At 35.4% G+C, this 27,377-nt stretch overlaps 3 protein-coding genes across 4 annotated transcripts; all 3 read left to right on the plus strand.

The window, feature by feature from the left end:
- The first annotated feature begins 5,327 nt into the window (after positions 1–5,327).
- Positions 5,328–9,226, plus strand: LOC119190945 (zinc metalloproteinase nas-4-like). The gene is made up of 6 exons (XM_037444493.1): positions 5,328–5,525; positions 5,826–5,981; positions 6,910–7,016; positions 8,054–8,261; positions 8,349–8,485; positions 8,951–9,226. Exons 1-6 carry the CDS (start codon positions 5,426–5,428, stop codon positions 9,056–9,058), a joined length of 816 nt encoding a protein of 271 aa, XP_037300390.1. The 5' UTR covers positions 5,328–5,425; the 3' UTR covers positions 9,059–9,226.
- Positions 9,227–9,317: 91 nt separating this feature from the next.
- On the plus strand, positions 9,318–18,248 carry LOC115441858 (seminal metalloprotease 1). Of its 2 annotated transcripts, XM_030166772.2 has the most exons (7): positions 9,318–10,384; positions 10,672–10,893; positions 10,983–11,092; positions 11,168–11,375; positions 12,342–12,478; positions 16,282–16,468; positions 16,557–16,851. In XM_030166772.2, exons 1-7 carry the CDS (start codon positions 10,252–10,254, stop codon positions 16,616–16,618), a joined length of 1,059 nt encoding a protein of 352 aa, XP_030022632.1. In that variant the 5' UTR covers positions 9,318–10,251; the 3' UTR covers positions 16,619–16,851. The 2 variants fall into 2 exon arrangements, with proteins under 2 accessions (XP_030022632.1, XP_030022631.2); XM_030166771.2 differs by having other exon boundaries at positions 16,282–18,248.
- Positions 18,249–24,078: 5,830 nt separating this feature from the next.
- On the plus strand, positions 24,079–27,026 carry LOC115441846 (E3 ubiquitin-protein ligase LRSAM1). Its single transcript, XM_030166760.2, has 2 exons — positions 24,079–26,504; positions 26,895–27,026. The coding sequence occupies exon 1, from the start codon at positions 24,348–24,350 to the stop codon at positions 26,466–26,468; it is 2,121 nt and encodes a 706-aa protein (XP_030022620.1). The 5' UTR covers positions 24,079–24,347; the 3' UTR covers positions 26,469–26,504; positions 26,895–27,026.
- The last annotated feature ends 351 nt before the right edge of the window (positions 27,027–27,377 follow it).

Genomic DNA, 27,377 nt, shown 5'->3' on the forward strand with positions numbered 1-27,377 from the left:
TGCTGCTTAGGCACACACATCCAAAGTCAGTTACACATCTACATTATTTTATATAATCTTGTAGCTTTGTTGTGTAGTACTGCTGTTGTTTATAGGCGGCCATAGCGTTTAACCTAGCGACATATGTTTTGAATTTGTTATTCAGATACACAGGGTAGATTTTTCGTTAAGGCAATACGACAACTACCTGAACTATTGTAACTACAAGAAAACTTTCTTAGGAAACTGTACATAATTTTTATTATTGCGTTCTTGCTGACCATATATTGTTTCAAAATCTGTGAATATTTTTAATATTAAATTAAAATATTATGAAGATTTCTCAAAAAATAGTCTTGTAACAGTGGTAAAGGTAATCCGTATTGACCCATTTCATAATTCTACTTTGTATGTATTTCAAATAATAAAGTGACGAGCAAGTCGCTCGTCTAACTTTAAGTGACAAGACTGACCATTACTATTAGTGACACTACAAAGGCTAAAATTACTAAGCATTGCATGGCAATGTACTCCTCTCATCACCCAGATATTAAGTCACAAAAGGCCAATCAAACTGGCCAGTGTACTTCAAATCGTTTTGCAACATTATTTGTAATGTTACGTGGCGGAAGAACTAGAGATTATGATGGTATCTATCTATCCTGGCCGACAAAATGTGAGATCTGTCACCTTGTAAAAAAAATTGTATATATAAAAACAACTTGTTTTTGTTGCAGGTAAATTTTAATCCAAAGAAAAGGAGAGATAAAAATGTATGAGCGATTGAAAAGTGAGTGACGACGTACATCGAGGATTTGTTAGTTAGAAAATTTGTGATTATCTGTCCTAAAATGGCCTAATTAATATTAATGTATTTACTCATGATTGTGCGGTATCGACTGTGATCGTCCGGGGGCGAATGCGACACGTGGGCGGGTCGATGGTACAGCAAGTGCTCGCTTACGACTTCAAAGCTTTTCGTGTGCAAAAAATATTAACAAAATATACTAGCCAAATATTATCTATCAGTATTTGAATCGAGTTACTGTCATCTTTTACATATCAGCATGTGACTTGCGTAGCGTTACTTACAAACGAGCGACGCCTCGAGTGTTAGGAGATAATGTCCTTGATTCTTCTCATTGTTGTAGTTGCTATTGATGTCACCGTATTACATTATGTAAGCCAGCTTTGAAATTTAACTTATCGATACATCGAATTAGGGGAAACTATTAAAATTGTAGTATTAGTAGTTCCACTATTGTTCGATTTTAGTGAATTAGCATTTTATTAAGAGGTTCAAGTGTTTTCATTCGTTTTAAAGACAATTTTCGACTACATATAGTGACAAAATTTTTGCAGGCATGTCGCTTATCTAAGAGAAATGGGACGCTTCCATCATTTTCAAAGTAAGTTATCTACATTGAATTAGAATTACATTGGCCCAATATAGTTATCGCGGGGCTTCCGAATCTTTAGTGAGATTATAATTCTATAAAGTAACGTTTATAATCGAACAATATTTTTGTACTGTAATTGGCACTTAGTGCTGTTGAGAACCATATTACATAGAACGACTGATACATATCACATGAAGTGTGTGCCAAATGTTAACATAATAGTGTTGGAAAAGTCCCATTTCCGGTTGGAAGTGTGTGAGTAGGTATTTACGTACCGATACTGCTACTGCATGCCTGTTGTATGAATTACGAGACAATTTAATGGTACAAAGTTGCTAAGTACCCGATTTCAGATTAAGATAAACGTGGTGGTGTACGTTTAAAATGTTCAGCAAATAACTTTTAATATTACATCTAGTGGTGTCTATATATAGCTTTCCTAATAAAAAAAATATGAAAGCAAAGTGGCGCCGCGCAGTATTTTAAGAGTCACAGTTGATTTATAATTGATATAACATGCATTAATTTTAACTAAAACACATTCTATAGCAAAAAAAATGTGACAAGCTTATTGGTTAGTCAGAAATTTTGCTACGTTGTTTCCAAAGTAATGTTACTGAATTGTTAAAATTCCGAATGTAACATTACAAATCTATGACCCAATGTATTGTCAAGAATTGCGGTCAATTAGATTTTTTGCTTATTCAAATGTTCTACATATTATATGGAGTGTGACATTATCGGCACCAGTGGGAGTAAGCCATTGTAGAACTTCCTTATGTATAATATCCCTATTAACATACGAATTAAACTATAGATATTGTTGATTTCTATCAGTTGAGTTCAGTCGATTGCTCACGTTGTTACACCTGTATAATATAATTAATTCTCAGTGTGATTTTAGGAACAAGTCTCATAAGTTAAATAATTACGAAGTTGGTCTTTACAATTTTGTGATAGTTAAGTGTGTTTTTGCGCCAAAATTTGCACCAACTTACGCAATGGCCTTATTGTGTTGAATAAATACAGTTGACGCCAATATACATCATGCTCTTCAAGACATTGTCAAAAAGCATTTTATTTTTGATATTCAAAAATTATATTTTTCCTATATGTTGCTGCCTGCAAGGAAGCAAGCGATATACTTATTACATATGTACTTTTGGGATCTGTACTTGTTTATAGTATTCTTCACTTTTTGCGTAATTCTAATATAATGTGTAAGGTTTACATAATATGGACTAGCGAAGTGCGAGTCCTGGGTAGGTAAATAAAGTTCACTCGATTTACAAGCAGATTGATGTCAATGATAATCACAAAATAACTTTAGGACAAGTACATAGTGTAATCAACATTTGATTTGCCTTAAGAAGATGAAGTCTTCAGTGAAATAGCAATAACTTTTCGATTGTTTGTAGAGTTGCTGTACATTTGTGATACTACTCATGTAGCGTGCCGCTTACTACTCAGTCTTTTGACGTCCTGTATGCGTAGGAAAATTATATTAGACAATGTTAGCAATAAGCGTAATTAAACCCCATTTTATCTTGCTAAGGCTGGTATTACATTAACTGTGTTTCACTATTTAGTCATTGTTATAGCAAACATATATTATTACATGCGTCATACATCAATATACAATAATGTAAGTCACGTGTGATTTTAACTACATAGTTTGAAATAAATGAAATCCTAGTACGCAAGCAATACTATGTATAATATGTTATGTGGTCAGTGGGCTTAACAATGTTATTGTATTGATCTGGTAGTTTGTTCACGTTCATTGAATCGGGACGCACGTCCTCCGCAATAAATCAACTAGACCAATGTTTAGAGTGTTTTACAATGCTTTACTGGAAATATAATGTGCTGATATTGTATTTTGTATGTGTATTTTTGATTGTAAGTTAAGTTGTAGGGTATGTTACCATTTTTGTCTGGGTAGTATTTGGTTTTATTTATTTAGTGTATGAGGAAAATGTGTAACGGTTTTATAGAATTATTAACAAAAATATTTTAAAGACTGCCTAAATTAATAGTTATTATGTATTCAAAATAAATTGATGTTTACACTAGTAATTATTTTTCGTATGTTCAGTGGTTTATCTGGACAGGTCTTACATATTTAGTGGACATCGCCTGTTGTATATTATACACAATTATTTGTCACAAAGTTTATATTTATTGCATACATTATTATGAGATTTTAAATGAATACAAGTTTGCCTCAAAGGATTGAATATGAGCGTGCAGAATATTATTAGCTTAAGTACATCATATTATTATAGCTGAGTGCTTGTTATTGTAGCTGAGTGTTTCGATGCGGCTCATTTATATCGGCACGATTGACACATGCACGGATCGCTTTATGGTTGCGGATAGCGTGCTTCTATTAGTGATGTCTGCGCTGATGACAATATTTTAGTGGTTTGAACGAAATTCAATTTAATTCTGATCAAACATTTACGAAACTGTAATTTTTTTTGAATGCAATTACTGGTCCGTAGATCCAGTGGCATCATGGTTAGGCTCTGAGATTGGCGAGGCACCGAGTTCGATACCTAAGTTGGACAGTCGACGTTGGTGGGGTATGAAAAGCGCCCGTGGTGACCGGTACTGGACTCTGCCCCCGTCGGAAGATAGGCTTGTCCCTGCCATTTCATAGAAAAAAGCTCAGGAAATCGTGACTATTGAGCCTTTTACACCACGTTTATAAAACGAGGTGGCGACGTGGGTTGTACGTATCACGGCGCTCAACAAACACAAGACAGGCGGCAAGTTGAGACCTTTGCACAAGATACAAACGCGCAGAAACGTCGATGCAGAATCGCCGTAAGCGCGCGCTGCTTCGTTTGTGTGAAGCGCGTTCCACTTGCGTTTGTATCGATATAAACGACAACTTCTAATACACGCTGGTGACGCGAAAACGACGCGCTCATCAAAAACGCGCTTCACCAGCTCATTTAATAAACGTCGTGTATAAAGGCCTTTAGAACTGTCAACTACTTAGGGATATAGGCGTCAGCTTATGGTATATTATGTTCAACATAATTTTATTTGGTTATTATTATAAATTAATATGGAGGGCGTCCAGATCATTTTAGTATTATAATATGGACGGAGCAGTCATTGGTGCAGGCTCACTCAAATAATGCAAAATCCAAGTGAACGGCGTAGGTACATATATTTGTTGTATTAGCGAGTTCAGTATTATGTTAATAAAATGCCATAATGTATGAAATGAATTGATTATTTTATCGTTTATACTTATATAAATTGTTTTATGTTTTATATTGTTTTAATTCTTACTTTAAGTAAAGTTTTTTTATTATTATAATTATCTAATATCTACATTTTATTGTAAATTACTATTATTATTATTAATGAGTTATAAATAAACACCCCATGAATTTTGGATTGCATGTGTGTACAGTCTTAAATTTTGTGTGTCAGGTTTTATGTAATTATATTTTGTAAAATAAATATAGCACGTTATTTACAACGGCAGTTCGTTTTTCTAAAATTCTATTCCTCTCCTATGTACAGTGGGCAATTAAATATAAATAGATTATATCTAAATTTTCCCCAAATTCAAAAAGTTGAAGAGTTAATGAATTTTATTACAACAATCGAAAAGTAAATATATATCAATTTATCAAAATATTTCTAGTCAAGTATTTGTCAATAAATTATTACCAAAGTAACATAACGTTACTGCGATTAAGCCTCCTTTAAGAGTTATGTAGGAGTACGTGTCATTAACTTGTGAGTACTCACAACACAGATAACCGCAGCGAGTGTAGTGGTGTCCTGAAGAGAGCGCGGCGGGGTCCTTCGGAGATAACTCGAGTGGCGAAATAAAAAACTACTTAATTTCGTAAGCACAGGTGATAAACGTATATCTAATTAGGTGATAGATTATATCCCGCTGTTAGGTATCTGCTCACCGATGGTATTTAAATAGGCGCGCATAAGTTTATCGAGCGCAATTCACTAGTAGCTTCAAGTTAAGTTTAACCGCGAAGCCGCGTAGCAACACATCCAAGATGCAGTATGTTATTCTACTAACCGTTTTAGTTGTATCAGTTAACGCTGCGCCGACGATGCCAAAGAATCTCATACATTTATTTTCCGATACAAATCTTGGTAAGTTAAATTTATTTAACTTTATAACACTATTAATTGTGAATCAATGTCTAGACAGTTGATTATTTTCCTGTTTGTGTCATCCTTACCGTTATGCGCCATAGAAAGTGCGCCCGTGTCCGGCAAACTAATTGGGATTCCTTATACAGCTAGGCAATCCTGTGCTGTATATAAAATTAAGATAAATAATAATGTAGAAACATTGTTTTAAAGAATCACATTTTTTATATGAAGCTGTTTCTATAGGTATATGAGATTGCAACTATAAAAATTGTACGTACCTTTAACCTTTCTGTGCAGGTGAATTTGGAGAATTCTTCGAAGGTGATATGATTCTCACTAAGGAACAAAAGCTTGCTGTCACGGCCGCTATGGAAGGGCGCAATGGATTGAAGGGAGGCGCGAAGCGGTGGCCTAACCGTACAGTCGTTTATCACATTGAAGAGGATGATTTTGGTTATTAGTTTTTATTTGTATGGGTAACGTATACTCGTAATGTTTTTGGGCTTTTTTTTGGAAGATCTGCTGAAACCTTGCTTTTTCTGAATAATCGGCAACCTGTCCCTAAATACCTAAATGCGTTATGAAAGGCACAAAACTGATCCAGTGACCCGTCTCTTCCACTTTGCATAAACGCATATTTAATTTAGGATTTTCTGTTATTTTGATATAAAATACCTGATACTTATTAAGAAAGAAAAGTGAAGGAAAACACCGTGAGGAATTCATACCTGAGAATTTCTCTATAGAAATTTTGAGAGTTTGTGAAGTATACCAATCCGCACTAGGTCAGCGTGGTGGACTAAGGCCTTATCCCTGTCAGTAGTAGAGGAGGCCCGTACTCAGCATTGGGCATGCCCTGTATTATACTCAGTATAATACAGGGCTGATATTATTATTATTATAGAGAAGTTATTTTTTTTTTTAAAGATAGATTTTAGTTTTAATTGTTAAGTCACAAAAAATCCATATTATCTACATATTTATTCTTATGTAATTTTCTTTTATTGTGAAAAGCTAATTTTAGATCTAAGGATCATAAACGATGTACCATTCTATATAAGAAACTCAGATTACTGTAGAACGTCATGAACTAAATGTCTCTAATTGATTTTGTCATTTAGAAACATTAACTTGCCGCTTCATTCTGTGAATATCTGATTATGTTGCTCATTACCTATACTAGAGGCGTCTAGCTAGCGTAGAGTCCAAAATGTATCACCTAAATACACATTCAAGTATCAATTTGTATGAAAATGCAATACCTTTCAAATATTGGAAATGGAAAGAAAACATCTGAGTAAACCTGAGTTGAAAACATTCTAGGCAAATGTTTGTTTTTTTATTTGCTTACGTTTTTTTAACATTTTGTAACATATAACAGATGAGGATCAAGTGAAGATAATTGAGACTGGAATGGCGGATATTGCAAACAAATCTTGCCTTAAATTTGTAAAAAGGGAACATGATGAACATGCAGTTGTTATACAGGTAAATGATATTAAAATAGTTCTGGTCTTATAACTCGATATTACAATTTTGGGCTGCTATAACATTGTAAAAGTAGCTTTCGCTCCCTGAATCTACTTACACGAAAATTACTTGCCGGTTTCATACTTTGGAATTATATGAATAGAGTTGTTAAATTAGAACGTACATTAGGAATTAGCAGTACGCTCGCTCGCTGATCGTTTGGTCTACTATCCCCAGCACGAATTTATGCATTTCTTTAACGTAAGTAAAGGTTTCGTTATAGAAATTTAAACAGCGCCACGTGAGCGTATTTAGAACTAAAAAACGGCAGCGTTAACATTACGCTAGAGTAAACTTTGAGTAGTAAATCACGTAACCATAGTTACGGTTAATTGAAAGTGTATGGGAATGGGCAGGACGAATTTGTTTTTCTAACGTATATTTTTGTCTAATAACTTTAGTCGATACTGTACTGCGTTAATTCCCTTTAGGGGTAAAGAATTAAGTTTCTGCCATTAAAATTGTAACAAGAATGTACGGTCGGCGTAAATCAATGTATAAGTACGTTGACAAGAAGACTATATTAATTAATTTAGTTCTTCGTAAATTTGATTTTTATCTCCGTGTGCTTTTTTGTACAAAAACATAATTTAGACAGATTGTTCAATGTCTCTACTTAAACGTTAGTAACTGAGTAACACACTTAAAATGAAGTGTTGAACAATCAGTTAAGGGAACACAAGTACTTTAGAGTGCCTACTATGTGTTATGGAATATTGGTACTCTGCGATCATGGGGCTTAGTGCTATATATAGTAGAAACGCATTGGTTGCTAAACAAAAAACACATCCCGACAATAGCCATTAAAAAGAAAATATAAGTAAACCACGATCCTAGAATTTGTTTTTGGATTTCAGTTTATTTTGTATTTGCCTGGTCATAGTTAGAACCAATTTGCAATGACTAATTACTTATAATTCTAATTTAGCAATGCAATTATTTCTTTATTATAAATTTAAAAAACAATTTAACACGAATTATTGTTGTTTCATTAGGGTTCCGCAAACGGTTGTTTTTCAAATGTTGGATTAAGTGTCGACGACGAGGATGGCGAAGTAAATCAAGTGTTGAACTTAGCTAAAGGCTGCTTCAGACATGGGACGGTTGTACATGAGATGCTTCATACAATCGGCTTTTATCACATGCAAAGCACTTATGATCGTGATGATTACGTGAAAATTGTTTGGGAAAATATACGAGCTGGTATAATTTCATAGTTTATACAATTGTTTATTAAAATTACGTGATTTTAGAATACTGTTTCCTTATTTGTTAGTACTTTTTGTTTAGGTACTGAACACAATTTTGCTAAATACAACAATGACACCGTGACGGATTTCGGAGTGCCCTATGATTACGGCAGCGTTATGCATTATCCGGAGACAGCGTTTAGCAAAAATGGAAATAAAACAATTATCCCCTTACAGGTACACACATTTGGATTAATTAATTATAATATGTATACACCCGTGTCAATTTCTGGACCATATTAACTAATTACTGTCCAGGTAGTAGCTGGCAGGTGTAAAAGGTCTTTTTGCTTACCTACATATAAAAATATGTGTTAATATTTTATAGTGAGGTACTGACTCAAATTCTTGGGTCCTATACCCTACACGCCTGTTTGTCCAAAGCTTTATGTTTAGGTTCACTAAATTTGTTCAGCTATTAATTCATCAAACAATCGTCTGAGCAAGAACATATTATACGTACTAACTACTGTATACAAGTATTTTTATGTACCTGATGGTGACTCAGTGACACTTTCATCATTTCGTACATAATATTGAATTAATAACACGAATGAGATATGGAAATCAAACTCATCGTGTCACGGTTGAATTCTATAGGTTAATGGTTTGCTAATTGCTAGCTTTCAAATTTTTTTACAGGAGAACGTGACAATAGGGCAAAGAGACGGTTTGTCAGAGAGCGATATTATCAAATTGAATAAAATGTACTGCGAAGACTCTGAAGAAAATTCCAAAGATGTAATGTAGTTAACATTGTAAAACGAAAATAATATTATCATTATTGAGTTTATTTCGTTAGCCTAAAAAAAATATTATTTAGAATCTAATTTTACCACTACTGAATAAAATTTCGATTCAAATGCACGTTGCATTTCTCAAAAATAAAAATTACGGTTTTTAATGTACTACTTTAAATATGCTGTTTCATTTCTTCTTTTCTTCTATTTTCAACACCTCAAAATTGATACAAGGACGTTAGTGATTAAGTGTTTTTGTAAAGTATGTTTTATTATTACATACTTAGTACTTAAAAAAAAATATTGGAGGGGCTAAGGAATACCTATTTTTTGGCCTGGACCACGACATAAAGGGCTGCTTTTAGATTCAAAAATTTAATCCAATTTTGTAAAAATAAAGTGCGAGGTGGTTCATGCAAGCGTCGCGTAGGCGAGGAGCACCTGGTCACTAGTCACTTGGCACATAACGTCTTACTTCTTTATTTTACACACAAGTTCAACTTTATTACAAGGCTTGATATCTTTAAGTACTACAAATAAAATTATTAAAACTTACGTAAAGTTAACTGGTGTTACAAAGGAAAAATATATATATTTTTTTGCAAATTTAAAATAAAGGGAAAGTACTATTGTATTGGTTAGTTAATATTTTCGTACTCATAACGACTTGAATTATTTCCAATTGGCTATTTGGACACACCGAATAATATCTACAATGTCCATTCTATATTTTATTATTTTGTTCTAATACATTCAATCAATTACAAAAAATGTCAATTTAATGTTATTGTTGTATGATACAAATAGCTGGTTCAGTTTAGCAACTTGGTTTTGCACTAGTTATGATAGAGCGATGGTTGGGCGTTGTGTCGTTGTCAACAAAGCACGCTGTCGCAAGCGTCGCGGCGCAGTTGCGGCCCAATACCTTGTGAAATGGTCGTATCGAATACTATATTAAACCTTGCCCCACCCCGGCGGGTTTTGTCCTTCTCAAAAAATCACGCAGTGTTGGACTAAAACCGGCAGATTTCATTACCATACAATTTAAAAATATTTGAATATCAGTATTGCTATGAAACCGTTAATATGACACACTTTGTAGGGAAACTTAATGGAAGTTGGTTTTTAAGTTGAAGACGAAGACAATAGCTCATTATTTCTGTAATTTTTTTGCCTAGAATATACAGCTTATTTGTTATCAGTATGGAATGGAAAAAGTTATTAGTGGTGTTTATCGTTATCAGTGTTGACCAGTGTTTCTCTATGTCGCACAATGAGATCGAAGACTTCAAGGATTACCTCAAAAAGACATCACAGTTGGATCAAATATTGAGAAGTGAGTATTAAAAGCGTTGAATAGAATTATAATGCCTCCTTCTCGGCTCATTTCTCTTTCGATAGAATTAGCTATAGGTACTTATGTTTTGTGACATTCGTTACTTTCACCGAAAACGTATTTATTTGAACATTCACAACAGGCAATTTTGGTTTACGTAGTGTAGTATCACTTCTAATATCGATATAAATTTAACTAAAAAAAAATGCTTTTCTTATTGAAGTTTCATACCATGATTATGGGTGCTAGTTATATATTTTTTAAATACAATAATATAATATTTGTAGAGGGCTCGGATCCTGATATCGACTATGACGAAGAGGAGTCTGTGTCAGACCACGCGTGGGAAGACAGTGGTAAATTTGAAGGCGATTTAATTTTGAACGATCAACAACGTCGCCTGATAGTCAAAAATGTTGCCGAGGGATTATCTAGGAACGGCCTGAAGGACACTACCAAGAGATGGCCGAACAATGAAGTGATTTACTATATCCAAGGAGAACATTTTAGTAAGTAATTTAATTATTTATTAGTTTATTGAATGCTCAAAGAGGGATTAGAGTAATAACTTAATAATATATTATTATTTTTTTGGTAGATGGGGACCAGATACAGGCTATTCAACAGGGTATAGACGATATCGCACAGGCATCTTGTGTTAAATTCCGTCCGTATAAGAAAGGAGATCGCGACGCGGTCGTAATACAGGTGCCAATTAATCTTTTAATATACTACACAATTGATTTATAACGAATTTACATAAAAAATTGAAACATATTCCAGGGTAGTCGAAGAGGCTGTTTTTCCCAAGTGGGATACCAAGGCGGCTATCAAATTTTGAATTTATCCGGGCGCCATCCCGCTGGACGCGGCTGCTTCCGTCACGGCACCGTAGTACACGAGCTCCTGCACACCCTGGGTTTCTATCACATGCAGAGTAGTCCTGATAGAGATGACTACATTAATGTTATTTGGGAAAACATTTTACAGCGTAAGTATACTGTTAATACTATGAATAAAACGTTGGGTTTAAATTTAGAATTATTATACAAAATAATTTGTTACAAATAATAAATATTATGGAATTTATATGATTATCTAGCCTTATGTTGTGATCATTAATTCAAATCAATCTTCAAAATGACGTCGCACTTTCGCAAACACATAAATCACTGTATGATATTAACTAGCTAAGGAAAAGCTATCTCATGTGTCAGTGACCACTAGCACACATTGCACGTTGCGAATATAAATTAAGTTTATTGCTTATCTATGCGGATATTAAAGTAAGTATTCGTGATGATATTATCGCGGTGCTTACCTATCCTAAGAATAATTTTCTTTTCTAAGAATAATTCATTAATTTCAAAATGGGAAAGTCATTGAAAATGCTGATTCCGTACATCTCCTCCTAAGTACACATTATATTAATTTCCAACTAATATTGTTAGCGGCCTAAATTTTTTTTCGAGCAATTACTCGTAACTCTTAGCATATTCCCGTAGCTCGTGCGTCATCGTGGATCGAGTGCTCAAGGCCGTTTTCTTGTGGGAAGGCCTTAAAGATGTATCGCGATACTAATACATAACATTGAGATGGTTTGTGAAGAATGTATTACTTACTATTTGTACAATGTTACGTAATATAAATGTTACACTATTTAGAAACATGAGTAAAGTTATATTATCTGGCCAAGTTAGTCTTAATTTTTTAGGTTTGTAATGAGTAAAAATATGACGACATAGTTGATTGTATACCCTAACAGATTTATAAATTAAATAGTTTTGAACTATGCAATAAAAAGACGATTTGATTAAGGAACATATTTTGCAGAAGACTTCGTAAAAAGCTTGTTTTAAACATGATTACGGAAAACGGAGTAAGAATGTTTGGTGAGATATTTGCCGGTTTTTAATGTGCTTTCGCCAGTTCGTAACTTGATTTAATTCATCCTCAGCTGCAAGGCATAACTTTCGCAAATACAACTCGTTCGCCGTGTCGGACTTCGGCGTCGGTTACGACTATGACAGTGTCCTGCATTATAGCCGACGAGCTTTCTCCGCCAATGGGCAGGACACTCTCGTACCAAAACAGGTGATTAAACATGTTTACATTATTATTCTTACCAAAAATAACTTTAATAATCAAAAGATCAATAAATTTGCTTATGAGATGTTTTATTATGGGTATTAACTCCAATTTTTATTTATCCACGCGGGTTCAATGTGCCGAATTTAAATTTAATCGACCGAAAAATAGTTTTTTTTTTACGCACACAGCAAAGTGACCTCACTGTACCTGTTGGTGAATGAAGTGGGCTCTAATAGAATGTCGACTGACGAGAGATGGTTACTCCTCGGCAGTCATGCCAGCCTGTTGGATATACACAGCCGGATATACACAGGCTGATGCCGGAACTAGGGGTCGCAATACCGGACGATTTTTCAAAACCAGTATTTTCGGTATTGACCTAAAATAAATTCCGGTATTCCGGTATTTTCGGTATTTCCGGTATTTGGAGAAATATTAGAAAAATAGGAAATATACATTTAAGTTAGTAATTAAATGTCAAATTTTAATGACAGCTTAGTGGTTAGTTAAAGACTGAATGAAAAGAGATTATTTTCGTAAGCCAACGTTCATGCCGTTCTGATTTCTGAGAGCTGGCTCAAACCTCACCTTCCTGCTACCCTTTACCCCATCCCTGGTTTCATTTTGATTATAAATGATCGAGTTGACAGGGGAGGGGGCGGAGGCGCTATATATTCACGTAGCACCCTGGAAATATAAAACTGTAATATCTTCCTCTGCTTCTTATTCTGCTTATGCGAAATTTCTGTTTCTTGAGGTTTGGGTCAAGAGAGTGAAAACCTTACTAGGTGTTATTTACTGTCCCCCTACTCTTGATTACTTCTCCAGTCTGGAAACAGTTCTGGAATCTGTAGGATCAGAATATGCTCATCACATTATCATGGGTGATTTAAATACTGATCTCCCGGTGTCGTAAACTCAAGCAAGCCACGCACCATAATATGGAAGATCACGACACTTGGCTTGACATTATCCTCTGCTCCTTCCCCTGTTTTCTCCCACGGTCAATTTCCCGCTCCTGGCTTCTCTCACTGTGATCTCATCTACATGTCTTACGCCCTAAAACCTCCCAAGTCCCCTAGAGGGGACTCTAAGATATGGCACTTGCGTAGTTTTGGTCGCATTGATGCGGATAAACTGAAAGGAGACGCTGCTAACTTTAGCTGGGATCAGCCCCTTTAAAGAAAATTAAATTAAAACGTCCTCCTGCATCATGGATTACACATGGGGTTAGGATGGCGATAAGACGAAGGGATCGGGCTTTTCGCCAATACAGAAGGGATCGTTCGGAGGAGAATTGGTGCCTTTTTAAGGCTGCAAGGAATCGGTATAACCAGATAGTACGTAATGCTTAACGCCGACACATTCTCAGTAATATTTCTTCTTCCTCGCCAGCCAGTATCTGGAGATTCCTCGGAGCTCTGGGTATTGGGCCATTGGCAAAGTTAAAAACATAGATCCCCACAATGCGACTATTGGTTTGGATAACATTAATCAACATTTCACATCTGTTACCATGATTGATCACCAAACTAGGCGTCGTATCATGGATTTCTTAGCGGGTCTATCCAGGACTAACATTAATACTTTTTATTTTTCTTCTGTGCCGTTGGGTGAAATTAGAAAAGTCATCCTGTCCATGAAATCCAATGCCACTGGCTGTGACATCAGTCGTCGCATGATAATCCCTATCCTGGATCAACTTCTACCAATCATGTCCCATATCATTAACGCCTCCCTCAGCACTCGTATCTTTCCGTCTTTGTGGTGGAGAGCTATTGCTATCCCTCTTTCTAAAATCCATAACCCATCACTTGCTAAGCATTTCCGTCCCATATCCATTCTTCCTTTTCTCTCCAAAGTGCTCAAGGCCTGTGCTCACAAGCAACTGTCTGAGCATGTGCACCGAAACAACCTACTGTGCTCACTCCAGTCTGGCTTCAGGCCTGGCCATAGCACTATTACTGTACTCCTCAAAGTGACTGGCGATATTAGGGCGGGCATGGAGGATTCCAAAGTCACTGTTTTGGCTTTGGTTGATTTCTCCAACGCCTTCAATACAGTCAGTCACGACATGCTTCTTGCAAATCTCTCCTACCTTATGATCTCGCCTACGGTACTGAATTGGTTCTCGTCATATCTTCAGGGACACCAACAGTTGGTGCGCCTAGACGATTCTTCGTCCAGCTGGCGTGATATAGACTGTGGCGTCCCTCAAGGCGGCATACTCTCCCTAGTATTGTTCTCTATCTTCATAAGCCTCTTAACACAAAATCTTCATTGTGCGTACCATCTGTATGCTGATGACTTGAAAATTTATTCTCAGAAGCAAGTCGATTATGTGTCCGCAGCTATAGATAGGGTAAATAAGGACAATGTCGGCCTTTCGGTAAACCCCGCGAAATTGCCATGAAATACCAGGCCATTATTGTAGGCAGCTCAAGGCTGTTAAACAGGTTGGATTTTACATCCATTCCCCCTGTTATGTTTCTCAGCTTTGTTTATCTGACAGCTTGCTGTTTGTTCAGCTTTGTTAGTCTGACAGCCAACTAGATTCAAGTTGTATCACAATATTAGCCAATCACATTGGCCCTACGTCTACGCACTGCGAAGGCTGCCATGCTGTCAGCACTGAGAAACAAACTTGTTATCACAGCAATGCTCCCTCCTTAGATAAATAACGTTTATGAATAACTAGCGACCCGCCCCGGCTTTGCACGGGTGCAATACTGATACTAAATACACTACAGAAAAACTGTGAACGTTTTATATGAAAACATAGCGGCCTGCTCTGGCTTCGCACGGGTATAACATAACAAAATAACAGTATTTCTCCACTATTTAATGGATGTTATTATACATATAAACCTTCCTCTTGAATCACTCTATCTATTAAAAAAAATCACATCAAAATCCGTTGCGTAGTTTTAAAGATTTAAGCATACAAAGGGACATAGGGACAGAGAAAGCGACTTTGTTTTATACTATGTAGTGATGAGGATAGACTTTAACGAACAAAAAATATTTCTAATAAGTTCTAATAAAAATAACAATTAACAGTTAACACCGCTATGCTTAGAACAAAACAAAAGTAGCAATATAGCCATAAGCCATTTATTTTGCTCGCTCTTTATAGAATATACGCCTATACGAATGAATGAAATTGCAAGCAGCTTAAATTTTTGCGATTTAAAACTCGAGAAATTAATTAATTAATTAATTTTACACATTTTGTATTGAATTTTATTTTTATAAAATACCGAAAATCCCGGTTTTTGTAAAATAAAAACCGGTATTTTGAAGTTCTTAATTTGGTCCGGTATTCCGGTATTTTCGAAATCCGGGATACCGGTTTGCGACCCCTAGCCGGAACGCGACACACTTGCGTGGGCCACTATGGCTGGTTTTAACACCTTGTGTACGGTGGTCGCTATCCGGGCAGATATAAAATATATTCTACCACCAGCAAATATAGAGTAATATGGAGTATTCGAACGACCTAATTACGCTCGTGAAATAATGTGATTCAAATAAAAATGATTACCAGACTAGATGTTGCTCGCGGCTTGGTCCGCGTGAAAAACCTTTCCCGTTACAAATTCTCTAAATCACTATTGTAGTAATTTAATGAATATCTATACGTAATTATAGAAAATTCCAATTTCCAATTCCTTGCATAGCTATTTTTTGCATTATGATAATACCAATACTTATCAATATAATAAATATAATTGTCGATCGTGACACCACTTACATTGTATAATCTACATTAATTAATTGTTTTTTTAATAATTTTTTTTTTTCAGGGTGGTGCCGATATTGGTCAAAGAGTAGGACTGTCGGACAAGGATACAAAAAAATTAAACAAAATGTACTGCGATGCGGACTCGGATAACCCATTAGCAGATGAGGATGACACAGCTAATAAACCGCTGAAAAAGAAAAGCGATAAAAACAAACCCTTTGATGGGCATGGAATAGGATATCATCAAGGTAAAACTGTGGTGATCAAATTGTTACCAACGCCAGAAACTTATAAATTACAAGAAGTTCCGATATTTCATGTATTTGATCATTTTAGTAAAACGCCGCAGGCCCTGTCGCAGACGGACATTGAAGGAAACAGAAGAGGAAAAGAAATAAAGTATCCAGTCATAACACATGTCACCCAAAGATATGTTCCATCACAAGATATCGATAGAGAAGTTATGAGTGAAACTGATGAGAGTGAGATTACACGTAATCGACATGACTATCCAAGTGATCTCGAGCTACCTTTACAAAAAACAGATGAAGAAAATATCGCAGGTAAATCCAAATATTTCTTATCGGCAAAAGAAAGGGATTATTCTCCTGAATATATTATAGACGATGATTTAAATGAAGCCTTTGACCGTTTAGAAAAAATTGTCAAACACCATGTTTATCCATCCCAAGCTTCAAACCTAAACGTATACAATACAAATGAGAAAACCAAAGAACAAGACACGCCTTTAAGAGTATTTGATAAAAGTAGTTCTGTACCCTCATTATCCAAGCATTATTCAAGTCAAGTCGAAGGCATGAAGTCTACTGTAGACTTTATAGAAGGTCTGTATGAAAAACGACAAAATGATGACAAAGTGGGATTAGAGTATAAACCTAAACAAACTAATTTTGGTAAAACAATAGGCATAACTAATAGTTATAATGCAGACGAAAGCTCAGTTACTATACATGAAAAGCCTAAAGGTATTGAAAACAAAGGGGAAGAGAAAAATGATTCCAAGAATGTAACTTCTGAAGATCTCGAAAAACACGATTATAACGGTTTGTATCATCCATATACATCCTATGCTACATATGCACAAAATGCACCGACAATAAAGGGACCTGTTCCAGAAAGTTATAAAGAGAAACCTCATAATAATAATCAAATTTCTTATAAAGATAAAAATTTACCGTCTGGATTCAATTTTGATGGTGACTATACAACTGGAAACATTTACAACATACCAAGTGGGATATCAAATCGTTTTAGCTTTACTAGTGCGGTACTACCTTTTAGAAAATCGTGGCACAATTTTGACGACTCCCATGATAATATTTTTCGCGATGTTTTTAATTCAGGGGATGATTTTAAATCAAACGCAAATTATCATGACACGTAAAAGCAAAGAAATTATTATTATAATTATTAGAAATTGTGCTAGTATTAGGCTGTCAAAACGAAGAAAGGCCTAAATTCTCTCAAACGTAAAGGAGGTCCGTGGCCAGGAGCAGAACAGTTTGGTTTAGAGATGTTTTGTTTACATATATTATTATTTTTATGAGTGTTCTTAATGATTTCGGAATATTAGTTTCAATATTAGTAACAAATCGTAGGTTTTAGCTGTAATTAAGTATTTACCTATGTACTTAATAATCCTGTAAAAGAAAAAAAAAGCTTTTTATTTGTATTGTCTGTAGCCTTGTAGATACCTACAAGGCTACAGACAAGACAGTAGTATATACATACTACGTAAAACAATGATAATATACTTAACAAATATGTATATTTAAAGTATTACCTATTCAGTTGCAAAATTATTCATTTGTTATCTATTATGTACCTATGTTTTAGTGTCTTCTAAATAAGTTGTACGCACCTACAATTAATAATTGAATATATCTATAATTATATTTTATGTGTTGTAATGTAATTGAATAGAGTTTTATACTTACACCAATAGTATAATTTGCAGAGACTGGTAAAATAAAATTATAAAAGTAAATATAAGTAATTTGTAAAATATTATATTCTACTTATTTCCTTCAATTTCCTGCATCCCTTTGGAGAATAGAAACGAATAGGTATTTTAAAGCGGGTAACCATCGGCAGTTCGGCATCCACAACATATCCCGTATTTAATTTTCATTAAGTTGGCCGCCTCTGCATCAGACTCTCCACATCACGGGCTATGTCTATAAGAGGTTTAGATACAACATACCTACTGGTGCTCTTTTCTTCGATGTTAAAAAAACCATTCAACAAAGTGTGTCACAACAGCTGTACACTCTCAATGTGCCCACACAGCTCGTGCACATCATATGAGACTTTTTCTCAAAAAAACTTTCTCTTCTCAACACACTATTACTGCTCCGCTCTCTCTTTTTCTTTTTCTTGCTTTTCGCTTTACATAAGCGATATTACAAAATTAAAAGACGTGTATTCGCATACGTCACGACGATCTGCGTTTTACGTAGAGACTCGGATCAGGTGGTGCGCACTTTGGAGACCGCAGCCGACAAGCTCGATGCATGGTTTCGCAAATGGGCCATCACGATCAAAAGGCGAGGCATTTTTTATCACTAAGAAATGGAAAACCTAAGCTCCTTGCGCATCAGTTAGTATGTCTGGTCAAATCATTCCTTGAACCAATATGTTTAATTATTTAGGAGTGATCCTTGACCAGAAATTGACCTGCGTCCCACATGTACTTAAGCGTGGTACGCGCGCGAACTGCATTTTCGATGGGTCAATTACATTGGCTCATAAGTAATAATAGTAAAATGTCCATCTGCAACAAGATTCGGATCTTTACTACGTGTGTTAGACCGATTATGACAAGAGTCGCCTGCGTTCGCCCATATACCGCTTACTCGACTTCAGCGTCTGCAGGTCTTGCAAAACAAATTTCTAAGACGCGCTCTTGGTGCCATGTGGTAGGTACGTTCGCAATCGCAACCTCCACGTGGACACTAATATGCCTACCATTTGGCACTTTATGCACATGGGCTAGCAGACGCTATTTCGATTGGGCGGTCAATCGTCCGAATACTTTGGCTGGGCAAATTTCAATCTATATTCAATTCGACCGCGCTAAATGGAGACGGCCGCGTTCAGTTCTGACAGACCCAGGGGACGATAGGTATCACTCTGAATATTCGTCGTAAACACGACTTCTTGAAAGTCTTACACTCCACAAGACGGCAGTTCCGTCCTCGCTGTGTTCCCCGTCCTCCCAATCCTTCTAATATTTCCGATGCGCATGCCGACGAATACGGTGATGGTTAGATTGTTAGTTCTCTACGACTAGACTACGCGCATCCATATCACAATCCATATTCGTTGATGAACCCGTTAGCGGGTTGCCCATGGTCATGGTCGCTCAGTTTTCAAGGGTTGCAAGCGCCGCTTCTTTTATGGACGCTGGTTTTTTATTACAAACAAACTCTAACCATCATCAAACTTATAGGATAACAAAGTGACAGAAATGTGGAGCATTGAATCTATCTATACTTATTATATAAAGCTGAAGAGTTTGTTTGTTTGTTTGTTTGAACGCGCTAATCTCAGGAACTACCGGTCCAAACTGAAAAATTATTTTTGCGTTGAATAGCCCTTTGTTCGTGGAGTGCTATAGGCTATATATCATCACGCTATACCCAATAGGAGCGGAGCAGTAATGGGTAATCTCTGGAACTAGCGGTCCAAACTGAAAAATTCTTTTTGCGCTGGATAGCCCTTTATTTGTGGAGTGCTATAGGCTATATATCATCACGCTATATCCAATAGGAGCGGAGCAGTAATGGCTAATCTCAGGAACTACCGGTACAAACTGAAAAAATATTTTTGCGTTGGATAGCCCTTTGTTCGTGGAGTGCTATAGGCTATATATCATCACGCTATGGCCAAGAGGAGCGGAGCAGTAATGGCTAATCTCAGGAACTACCGGTGTGAACTGAAAAAAATGTTTTGTGTTGGATAGCCCTTTATTTGTAGAGCGCTATAGGCTATATATCATCACGCTATGACCAATAGGAGCGGAGTAGTAATGAAACATGTTGCAAAAACGGGGGAAAATTATTAGTTTTCAGAGCTTCCGTTGCGTGCGCTGCGTAAACGGTTAAAGTTATGCAACAATGATGTATGACGGGATTGTTCCTCTTAAAAAGTTCTAAAAAATATATTATAAAACAAAGTCCCCCGCTGCATCTGTCTGCCTAAACGTGTTAAACTCAAAAACTACCCAACGTATTAAGATGAAATTTGGTATGGAGACTGTTTGAGACCCTGGGAAGAACATAGGCTCCCGGGAAACTACTACTTTTATAACGGAAAACTTTAGCCTGAAAAACTTTATAACGCGGGCGGAGCCGCGGGCAAAAGCTAGTACTATTATATAAAGCTGAAGAGTTTGTTTATTTGTTTGAACGCGCTATTCTCAGGAACTACTGGATCAAACTGAAAAAATATTTTTGTGTTGGATAGCCCTTTGTTCGTGGAGTGATATAGGCTATATATCATCACGCTATACCCAAAAGGAGCGAAGCAGTAATGGCCAATCTCAGGAACTACCAGTTCGAATTGAATTATTTTTTTTGTAGGATGGCCCTTTGTTCCTGGAGTGCTATAGGCTATATATCCTCACGCTATGACCAATAGGAGCGGAGCAGTAATGGCAAATCTCAGGAACTACCGGTTTGAATTGAAAAAATATTTTTTTGTGTTGGATAGCTCTTTGTTTCTGGAGTGCTATAGGCTATATATCATCACGCTATTACCAATAGGAGCGAAGCAATACTGGCTAATCTCAGGAACTATCGGTTCGAATTGAAAAAATATTTTTGTGTTGGATAGCCCGTTGTTCGTGGAGTGCTATAAGCTATATATCATCACACTATGACCAATAGGACCGGAGCAGTAATGAAACATGTTGCAAAAACGGGGAAAATTTAGTAGTTTTGAGAGCTTCCGTGCGTGCGCTGCGTAAACGGTTAAAGTTATGCAACAATGATGTATGACGGGATCGTTCCTCTTAAGGTGGTAGCTCAAGGTCCATTTTCATACATTTTGTTTCGGCTTTAATCTGGGTAACTAAACAAGTATTGGCAAGTAAAGAATTTAAATTCACGTCTAGTTAGTGATTAGTTCTCGCAGTTGAAGAAAAATGTAAAATAATTAATAATCATGGATATTTCTGCCTTTAAAATTTCGTCATATTAAATTTTAAAGGCCGAAATATCCATGATTATTAATTATTTTTACATTTTTCTTCAACTGCGAATCTACGTGAATTTTACTTTACCCTACCAAAGCCGAAACAAAATGTATGAAAATGGACCTTGAGCTACCACCTTAAAAAGTTCTACAAAAATATATTATTAAACAAAGTCCCCCGCTGCATCTGTCTACCTGAACGTGTTAAACTCACAAACTACCCAACGTATTAAATGAAATTTGGTATGGAGACAGTTTGAGACCCTGGGACAAACATAGGCTCCCGGGAAAATATATAGCGAGACTTTTATAGTGGAAAATTTTAGCCCGAAAAACTTAATAACGCGGGCGGAGCCGCGAGCAAAAGCTAGTAAAGAATAATTTGAGACACCTCCTCCACCTTTATAAGAAAAATATAAAAAAGAATTTTCTTTGTAGAATAACTCAAAAAATAACTTCATTGATTCGTCAAAAAAGGCGGACAGAGGCGCAATGGATAATTTCTTAAAATTTTGATAATTTTTGTTAGATAAGTTATTGTCAGTTATTCGCAGAGTTTTTCGCGGGTATAAAGAGAAAACTAAAAAAAAAGAAATTGTTATTCGTGCTTTTTTATTGTGTTTTTTTTACTCTCTCTTTAGCAAGGCGCGGTTTGCGCATCTGCCAGTGTCAACGTTTTTGGTTGGATTTAGGCTCAGAACAAGAACAAGCATAGAAGGAATCCAAATTACCCTCATATTCTTATCCTATTTTTTCAAATAGGCCAAAACCGTTGAAAAGAACGAGACAAATATTATGTTGCTAAGGTAGGCTTGCGTACACTTTAAAATAATCAAATGGTTACCTTTGGTCATCTTTATGATGCCGAATTAAAAAGCAAATAAAATGTCAAATGTTCCAACTTGCCAATCTCAAAACAATGTCACAAACGCGGCCACACAATTTAGTAACGTTATACTTCAGCGCGTGCTTTTCAAAAGTGGCTACATGTTGTGTAATATTGTTGTTGTTAATTTTAATAAATACACAGTGCTGTTTAAGTAAAATATAGCCCTAGGAACAAGCAATGGCCTGCGTTATTGTGGGGTGTAAATCTCATTCTTCTCGTAAAGAAAATGAAACTGAAATCATCAGCTTCCATCGGCGAGTAAACAAAAAACCTAATATATTTGCTTAAACCCTGTACATAAGTGCAAAAAGTGTTATTAATTATACTTTATTATGCTGTAGTCATATTATAATCTGCTGTTGACCATTCGATCCAGTCATTATTATGTATTTTTCATTTTTACCAATTTACGTAGTCGTGTTCAATAGTGTTGTGCTGCATATTCTGTCGATAACATAGATGTTAGTATATTATAGTTTACTATTTTGCATAAATTGCCTTTTACTTTTAATATACGGTGGTGTAGTGGTAAAAGCCGCTTGGAAACCGTGCGCGAAGGCTGGAGTCGAGGAAACTATCTGATTTTCATAGTATGTTTCATACAATGTGTTTCATTGCAGATTCCCCACAGATGATGCTATGAGGCAAAAATGGATCGTTGCCATAGCTCGTCCCAATTGGCATTGGAAAAAACAGCACCGTGTTTGCTCTAAGCATTTCGACAAAGTTTTATTAACATTGAAATAAGTTATCAAACATATGGGACATGAATGATACCGCTGTGTTTTAATTTTACTGTCCCATTTTAGTAGCTTCTGTCAAATCCCACCTTTTGGGTATCTTTTAATCCCTAAGAAAGTCAGAAAAGAACAGAAGGCGTACTGGCTTTCTCCTAAACGAAATTCCGGCCGATTTCTTGTTTGTTACTTACAGCGGTTTCCATTCCTTCCGAAATTTCTAACATTTTCTTAATTTAATAATCCAAATGCTTGACCATTTTTGTTTGAATGACGTTTCGGAAGGCATGGAAACTGCTGTAAATAACGAATGAAAATTGGACAAAATTTAGCTCGTAGAAAGCCGGTAGTTCTATAGTTTATTGTAATTTAACAGCTTCTTAACGAGTGCTTTTATATACCCAGACTTCTTTTGGTAGTTGAATACCAAATCAGGATTTTGATATCTTTTTTTAGCCTTTATCTAAAATAACAATTTGCAACGGTTTGTAGTTGACTGACCGAAAAGTGTTTATTTTAGCAGGTCTGGGAATTTCCCATAGCCGATAGACAAAGCATCTATCGATATCGATAAGATGTCGAAAGGGATCGCAACACAATTCAATTTCTTGCTGTCTAAGACACAGTACACTCAAATGTCATAGTGTTACTTCTATGCTTGTCATTGTTCTGAGCTTCTATGCTTATCATTGTTCTGAGGATTTAGGGTTGGACGGACGGTTGGACCTTGAGTTAGACAGTTTGTATAATAAGTTGCGGTTAGACTTGATAAAATAAAGTTAGGGAAACATCATCATTCGCGGTTATTTGCCTTCAGATTCTGACAGACATATGAAATATTTTTTTCATCGAATTGGAATTTATTGGTCGACCAAAAAAATTCTAGTTATTTTTTAAAGTAAGTAATCTTGTGAGATAAAATAATGAAAAATTTTATGGTTTTTAATTACTACGTTTTGGGAAGATTTTTTCTTTTGAGTGTATTAAAAGGCAAATAGTAGCAACACTAATTGTCACTATCTTCATTTCCATGGCAATAAGTAAATAAAAAAAGAAACTATCCTCGTTCCTCAATGTCAAATCTGTTTTTTTCCATATTTTGTTATTATTTTTTCTAGAATAGTGATTAATAGATAAATGAGTCATATAACATCGTAATTATTAAGTATATAAAAAGCCGTATCTGTAAATAAGACGATTAGTCGTTTTGCAATGATTATCAGAACGCGGTGACAACGGATAACTTTAATTTCTTTTTTACTAATACTATTTCAATAATATTGAATGGGTTGTGGTGGCTCGTGTATACACAAAGCGACAATGTCGTTGTTTGGAAAAAATGCCAACAATGATACCGAAATTCGCGCTAAACTGGAGAGGAAATTGTATATAGCGAAAGAGTCCCCAGAGCCAGACTTTGACCTATCAGAGTGTCATCTACAACAAGTACCGTCTGGGACTTTCTCAATTTGCAAAGTTTACAGGAAGGAATATTTATATTTACAACACAATAATCTGCAATCCCTGGAAGGTGGTGGACAAGTAGCAGATTTATATCTGATAAAAGTGCTCAATATAAGTTACAATAAGTTTACGCATTTGCCCATTGAAATTAGATATTTAGTTAACCTAGCCGAATTGTATGTCCAGGATAATATGTTAAGGCACATTCCAGATAGTATTCAACATATGCAATGCCTTCAAATTTTGGATGTGTCTAAAAATAGTCTTAAAAAGCTGACACCATCACTGGGTAAACTAAAATGCTTAAGGAAGTTGATAATAAGTGATAATAAGGATTTGACTGAACTCTGTCCTGAGTTATGTTTTGCTAGCAATTTGATACATATTGAGTTGAATGGTGAACAGTTTACTTTTCCTCCAGAGAATATTGCAACTCAAAACACTGAAGAAATTATGAAATTTTTGTGTACAAAAATGGGCATAGAATTTTTACCTCCGATACCTATAGAGTCTGAAGTTTTACCTATCCAGAGTCCAAATTCTATTCATAACCCTTTTGTTAAACAACATTCCATAACTTGGGAAGAACAAGAGGCTGCTATCATAGAGCAAGAAAATAGAATACACAAGGCTGCAAAGGAACAAAGGGATAAATTCTTGTCAAAAGTTTTAGAAGAACAATTAGAGTTAGATTCAGAGATAGCTAAAGTTCAAGAAGCAAAAGAATTAGAGAGACAAAAATTAATTAAAGCAATACAAGAGGATGAAAAAGAAATTCACTGTTTGGTTACTAATTTCATACAGTTTGAAAATTTGAAACCGGAAATTATACAGCAACAATTAGCACATGAGCAGGCAGAACATGATAGACTCCTTGAAATCACACGCCAAAATTATGACAATGTCAAAAAATCTGATGTTTTGAGGGCAATGGAAATGCTCATAGAAGATGACTATGCCATCCAATATTCCAAAAAGTATTATGAGGATTCATGGAACAACATTAAACAAAGTATGTTAGTAGAAGATTTAGAAGGCTCAGAAAAGGTCGCAGAGCTGTTGAAAGCAAAGGATCAATCTCGATTGGCTTTGGTAGGTCAGCTTCTTGAAGATCAGGACATACAGAAAGCAGTAGTAGCATCATTGCTGGAGCGGGTAGATGCCAGGTGCTGGAGTTTAAATCAAGAAATATCTTTGATATCTTCACACTTGGCAAGGCTTAGTGTGATTGAGCAAGAGAAAAAAAAGTTACATATTGGTTACAACTATAATGAGCTACTGCAACAGAGGATTCATTTGGTTAATTTGTTAGATGATCTTTTCGCACAACAGAATAAACGAAGGAAACAACTAATTGAAACTTTAAAAGAAATGGAGTCTGAAACTGACAAAACAACTGATTTTTGGTTGAAAAATTATCAAAAATTAATAGATTCTGCACCAAAAACTTTACTTGATGTTGGGAAATGTTTAGACCCTGCTCTAGCAAATTACCTTTTGCAAGAAGGTGTTATTCATTGTTTGCCATTTTTGGTAAAATTTCTGTTTTCTGATTGCTTTTTGACAGACATTACTGTGGAAAAATTGAAAGAATGTGGAGTATCTTTGTCTGCAGACCGGCAGGGCATTATAAAAGCAATAAATTGCTATGTAGGGAGCAAAAGTAAAAATCATAACTATGAGCCTTCAACTTCAGTGGAACCATCTGCACCTCCAGATGATGACATGGAAGGGAATGTGTCGGGAGTAATCAGTACTGATAAAGCTGAAAGTTCAGTGCTCGAGTCTGAATGTGTCATATGTATGGATGCCAAATGTGAAGTAGTATTCATCCCCTGTGGGCACATGTGCTGTTGTCAGCTATGTTCTAATAAAAAAATGGAAGGTTGTCCAATGTGCAGAGCGTTTATTGAGAGAACAATAAAAGTTGTGGTCGCCTGATTATCTAGTTGCATTGCATTATGACAATTTCATCAGGTAGGTTGATACTTGACAGCTATAATCAATACAATAGGCTATTTTAAGTTTATCAGGATTTTTCATCATGAAAAATCATAATAGAATACACTATTGAAATTAACAAGATATCATTCTGAGAGAAATTGATGTCAAGAAAAACTCCTTATATCAAACACTATGATTTCCATGCTCATAGAAATTACAACTTAATAATAATTTTACCTTTAACATTTTATATAATATACCTCATACATGATTGTTATTACAATTAATTTTTGTAGAAAATAATGTATTATTTATAAATAAAGATTTTTTTTTTATATTAAGCCATAAATGGCCATGAAACAGTTATGATAAATTCCTAAAAGCTATATTTAAATTAATTGTTGCTAAATTAACACTTTTCAGGCAGTAGCATGGAGAGAAACGAATGAGAACAGAAGTGGTTTAAGCAATTTATATTGTTATTATAACTATATTACAGTAAGTGATTTGCATTCATATAAAATAAATATTTATGTATGTTTCTAAGAATGCACCCAAAAAATATTTTCCCATGTGACTTGATGCCAATATGCCATAGACATTGTATGTCATATTTCATTATATGGCAAACAAGTATTATCTGGCCTGGATACATAAATAAACTCAAGTAAGCAGCATCTGCCGTTGAACTACTAATTTATTCTATGATACATTGATAGATTTGCCCTAAAATCTAGACTTGAAACGGGAATTGCATTTTTACTTCCGTAAGTTGTAAATAAGGCCATAAGTAACGTAATTTACAGAAAATAAGGAGATTTATTAATGTATCCACTTACTTAATAATGTAAAACCTATGTAATATCCACATATATTAATATATCTTATAAATTTTAAACATCGAGA

Source organism: Manduca sexta, chromosome 28 (genome assembly GCF_014839805.1).
Source record: "Manduca sexta isolate Smith_Timp_Sample1 chromosome 28, JHU_Msex_v1.0, whole genome shotgun sequence".
In the NCBI taxonomy this organism is placed as follows: Eukaryota; Metazoa; Arthropoda; class Insecta; order Lepidoptera; family Sphingidae; genus Manduca; species Manduca sexta.

Excerpts from the sequence above, each read along its gene's own strand:
- LOC119190945 (XM_037444493.1), top strand. The coding sequence starts at position 5,426 with ATGCAGTATGTTATTCTACTAACCGTTTTAGTTGTATCAGTTAACGCT. Across the intron at positions 5,526-5,825 it reads ATTTTCCGATACAAATCTTG|GTGAATTTGGAGAATTCTTC; the intron begins GTAAGTTAAATT and ends CTTTCTGTGCAG. Across the intron at positions 7,017-8,053 it reads AACATGCAGTTGTTATACAG|GGTTCCGCAAACGGTTGTTT; the intron begins GTAAATGATATT and ends TTGTTTCATTAG.
- LOC115441858 (XM_030166771.2), top strand. The coding sequence starts at position 10,252 with ATGGAATGGAAAAAGTTATTAGTGGTGTTTATCGTTATCAGTGTTGAC. Across the intron at positions 10,894-10,982 it reads TATCCAAGGAGAACATTTTA|ATGGGGACCAGATACAGGCT; the intron begins GTAAGTAATTTA and ends TTTTTTTGGTAG. Across the intron at positions 11,093-11,167 it reads GCGACGCGGTCGTAATACAG|GGTAGTCGAAGAGGCTGTTT; the intron begins GTGCCAATTAAT and ends AACATATTCCAG.
- LOC115441846 (XM_030166760.2), top strand. The coding sequence starts at position 24,348 with ATGGGTTGTGGTGGCTCGTGTATACACAAAGCGACAATGTCGTTGTTT.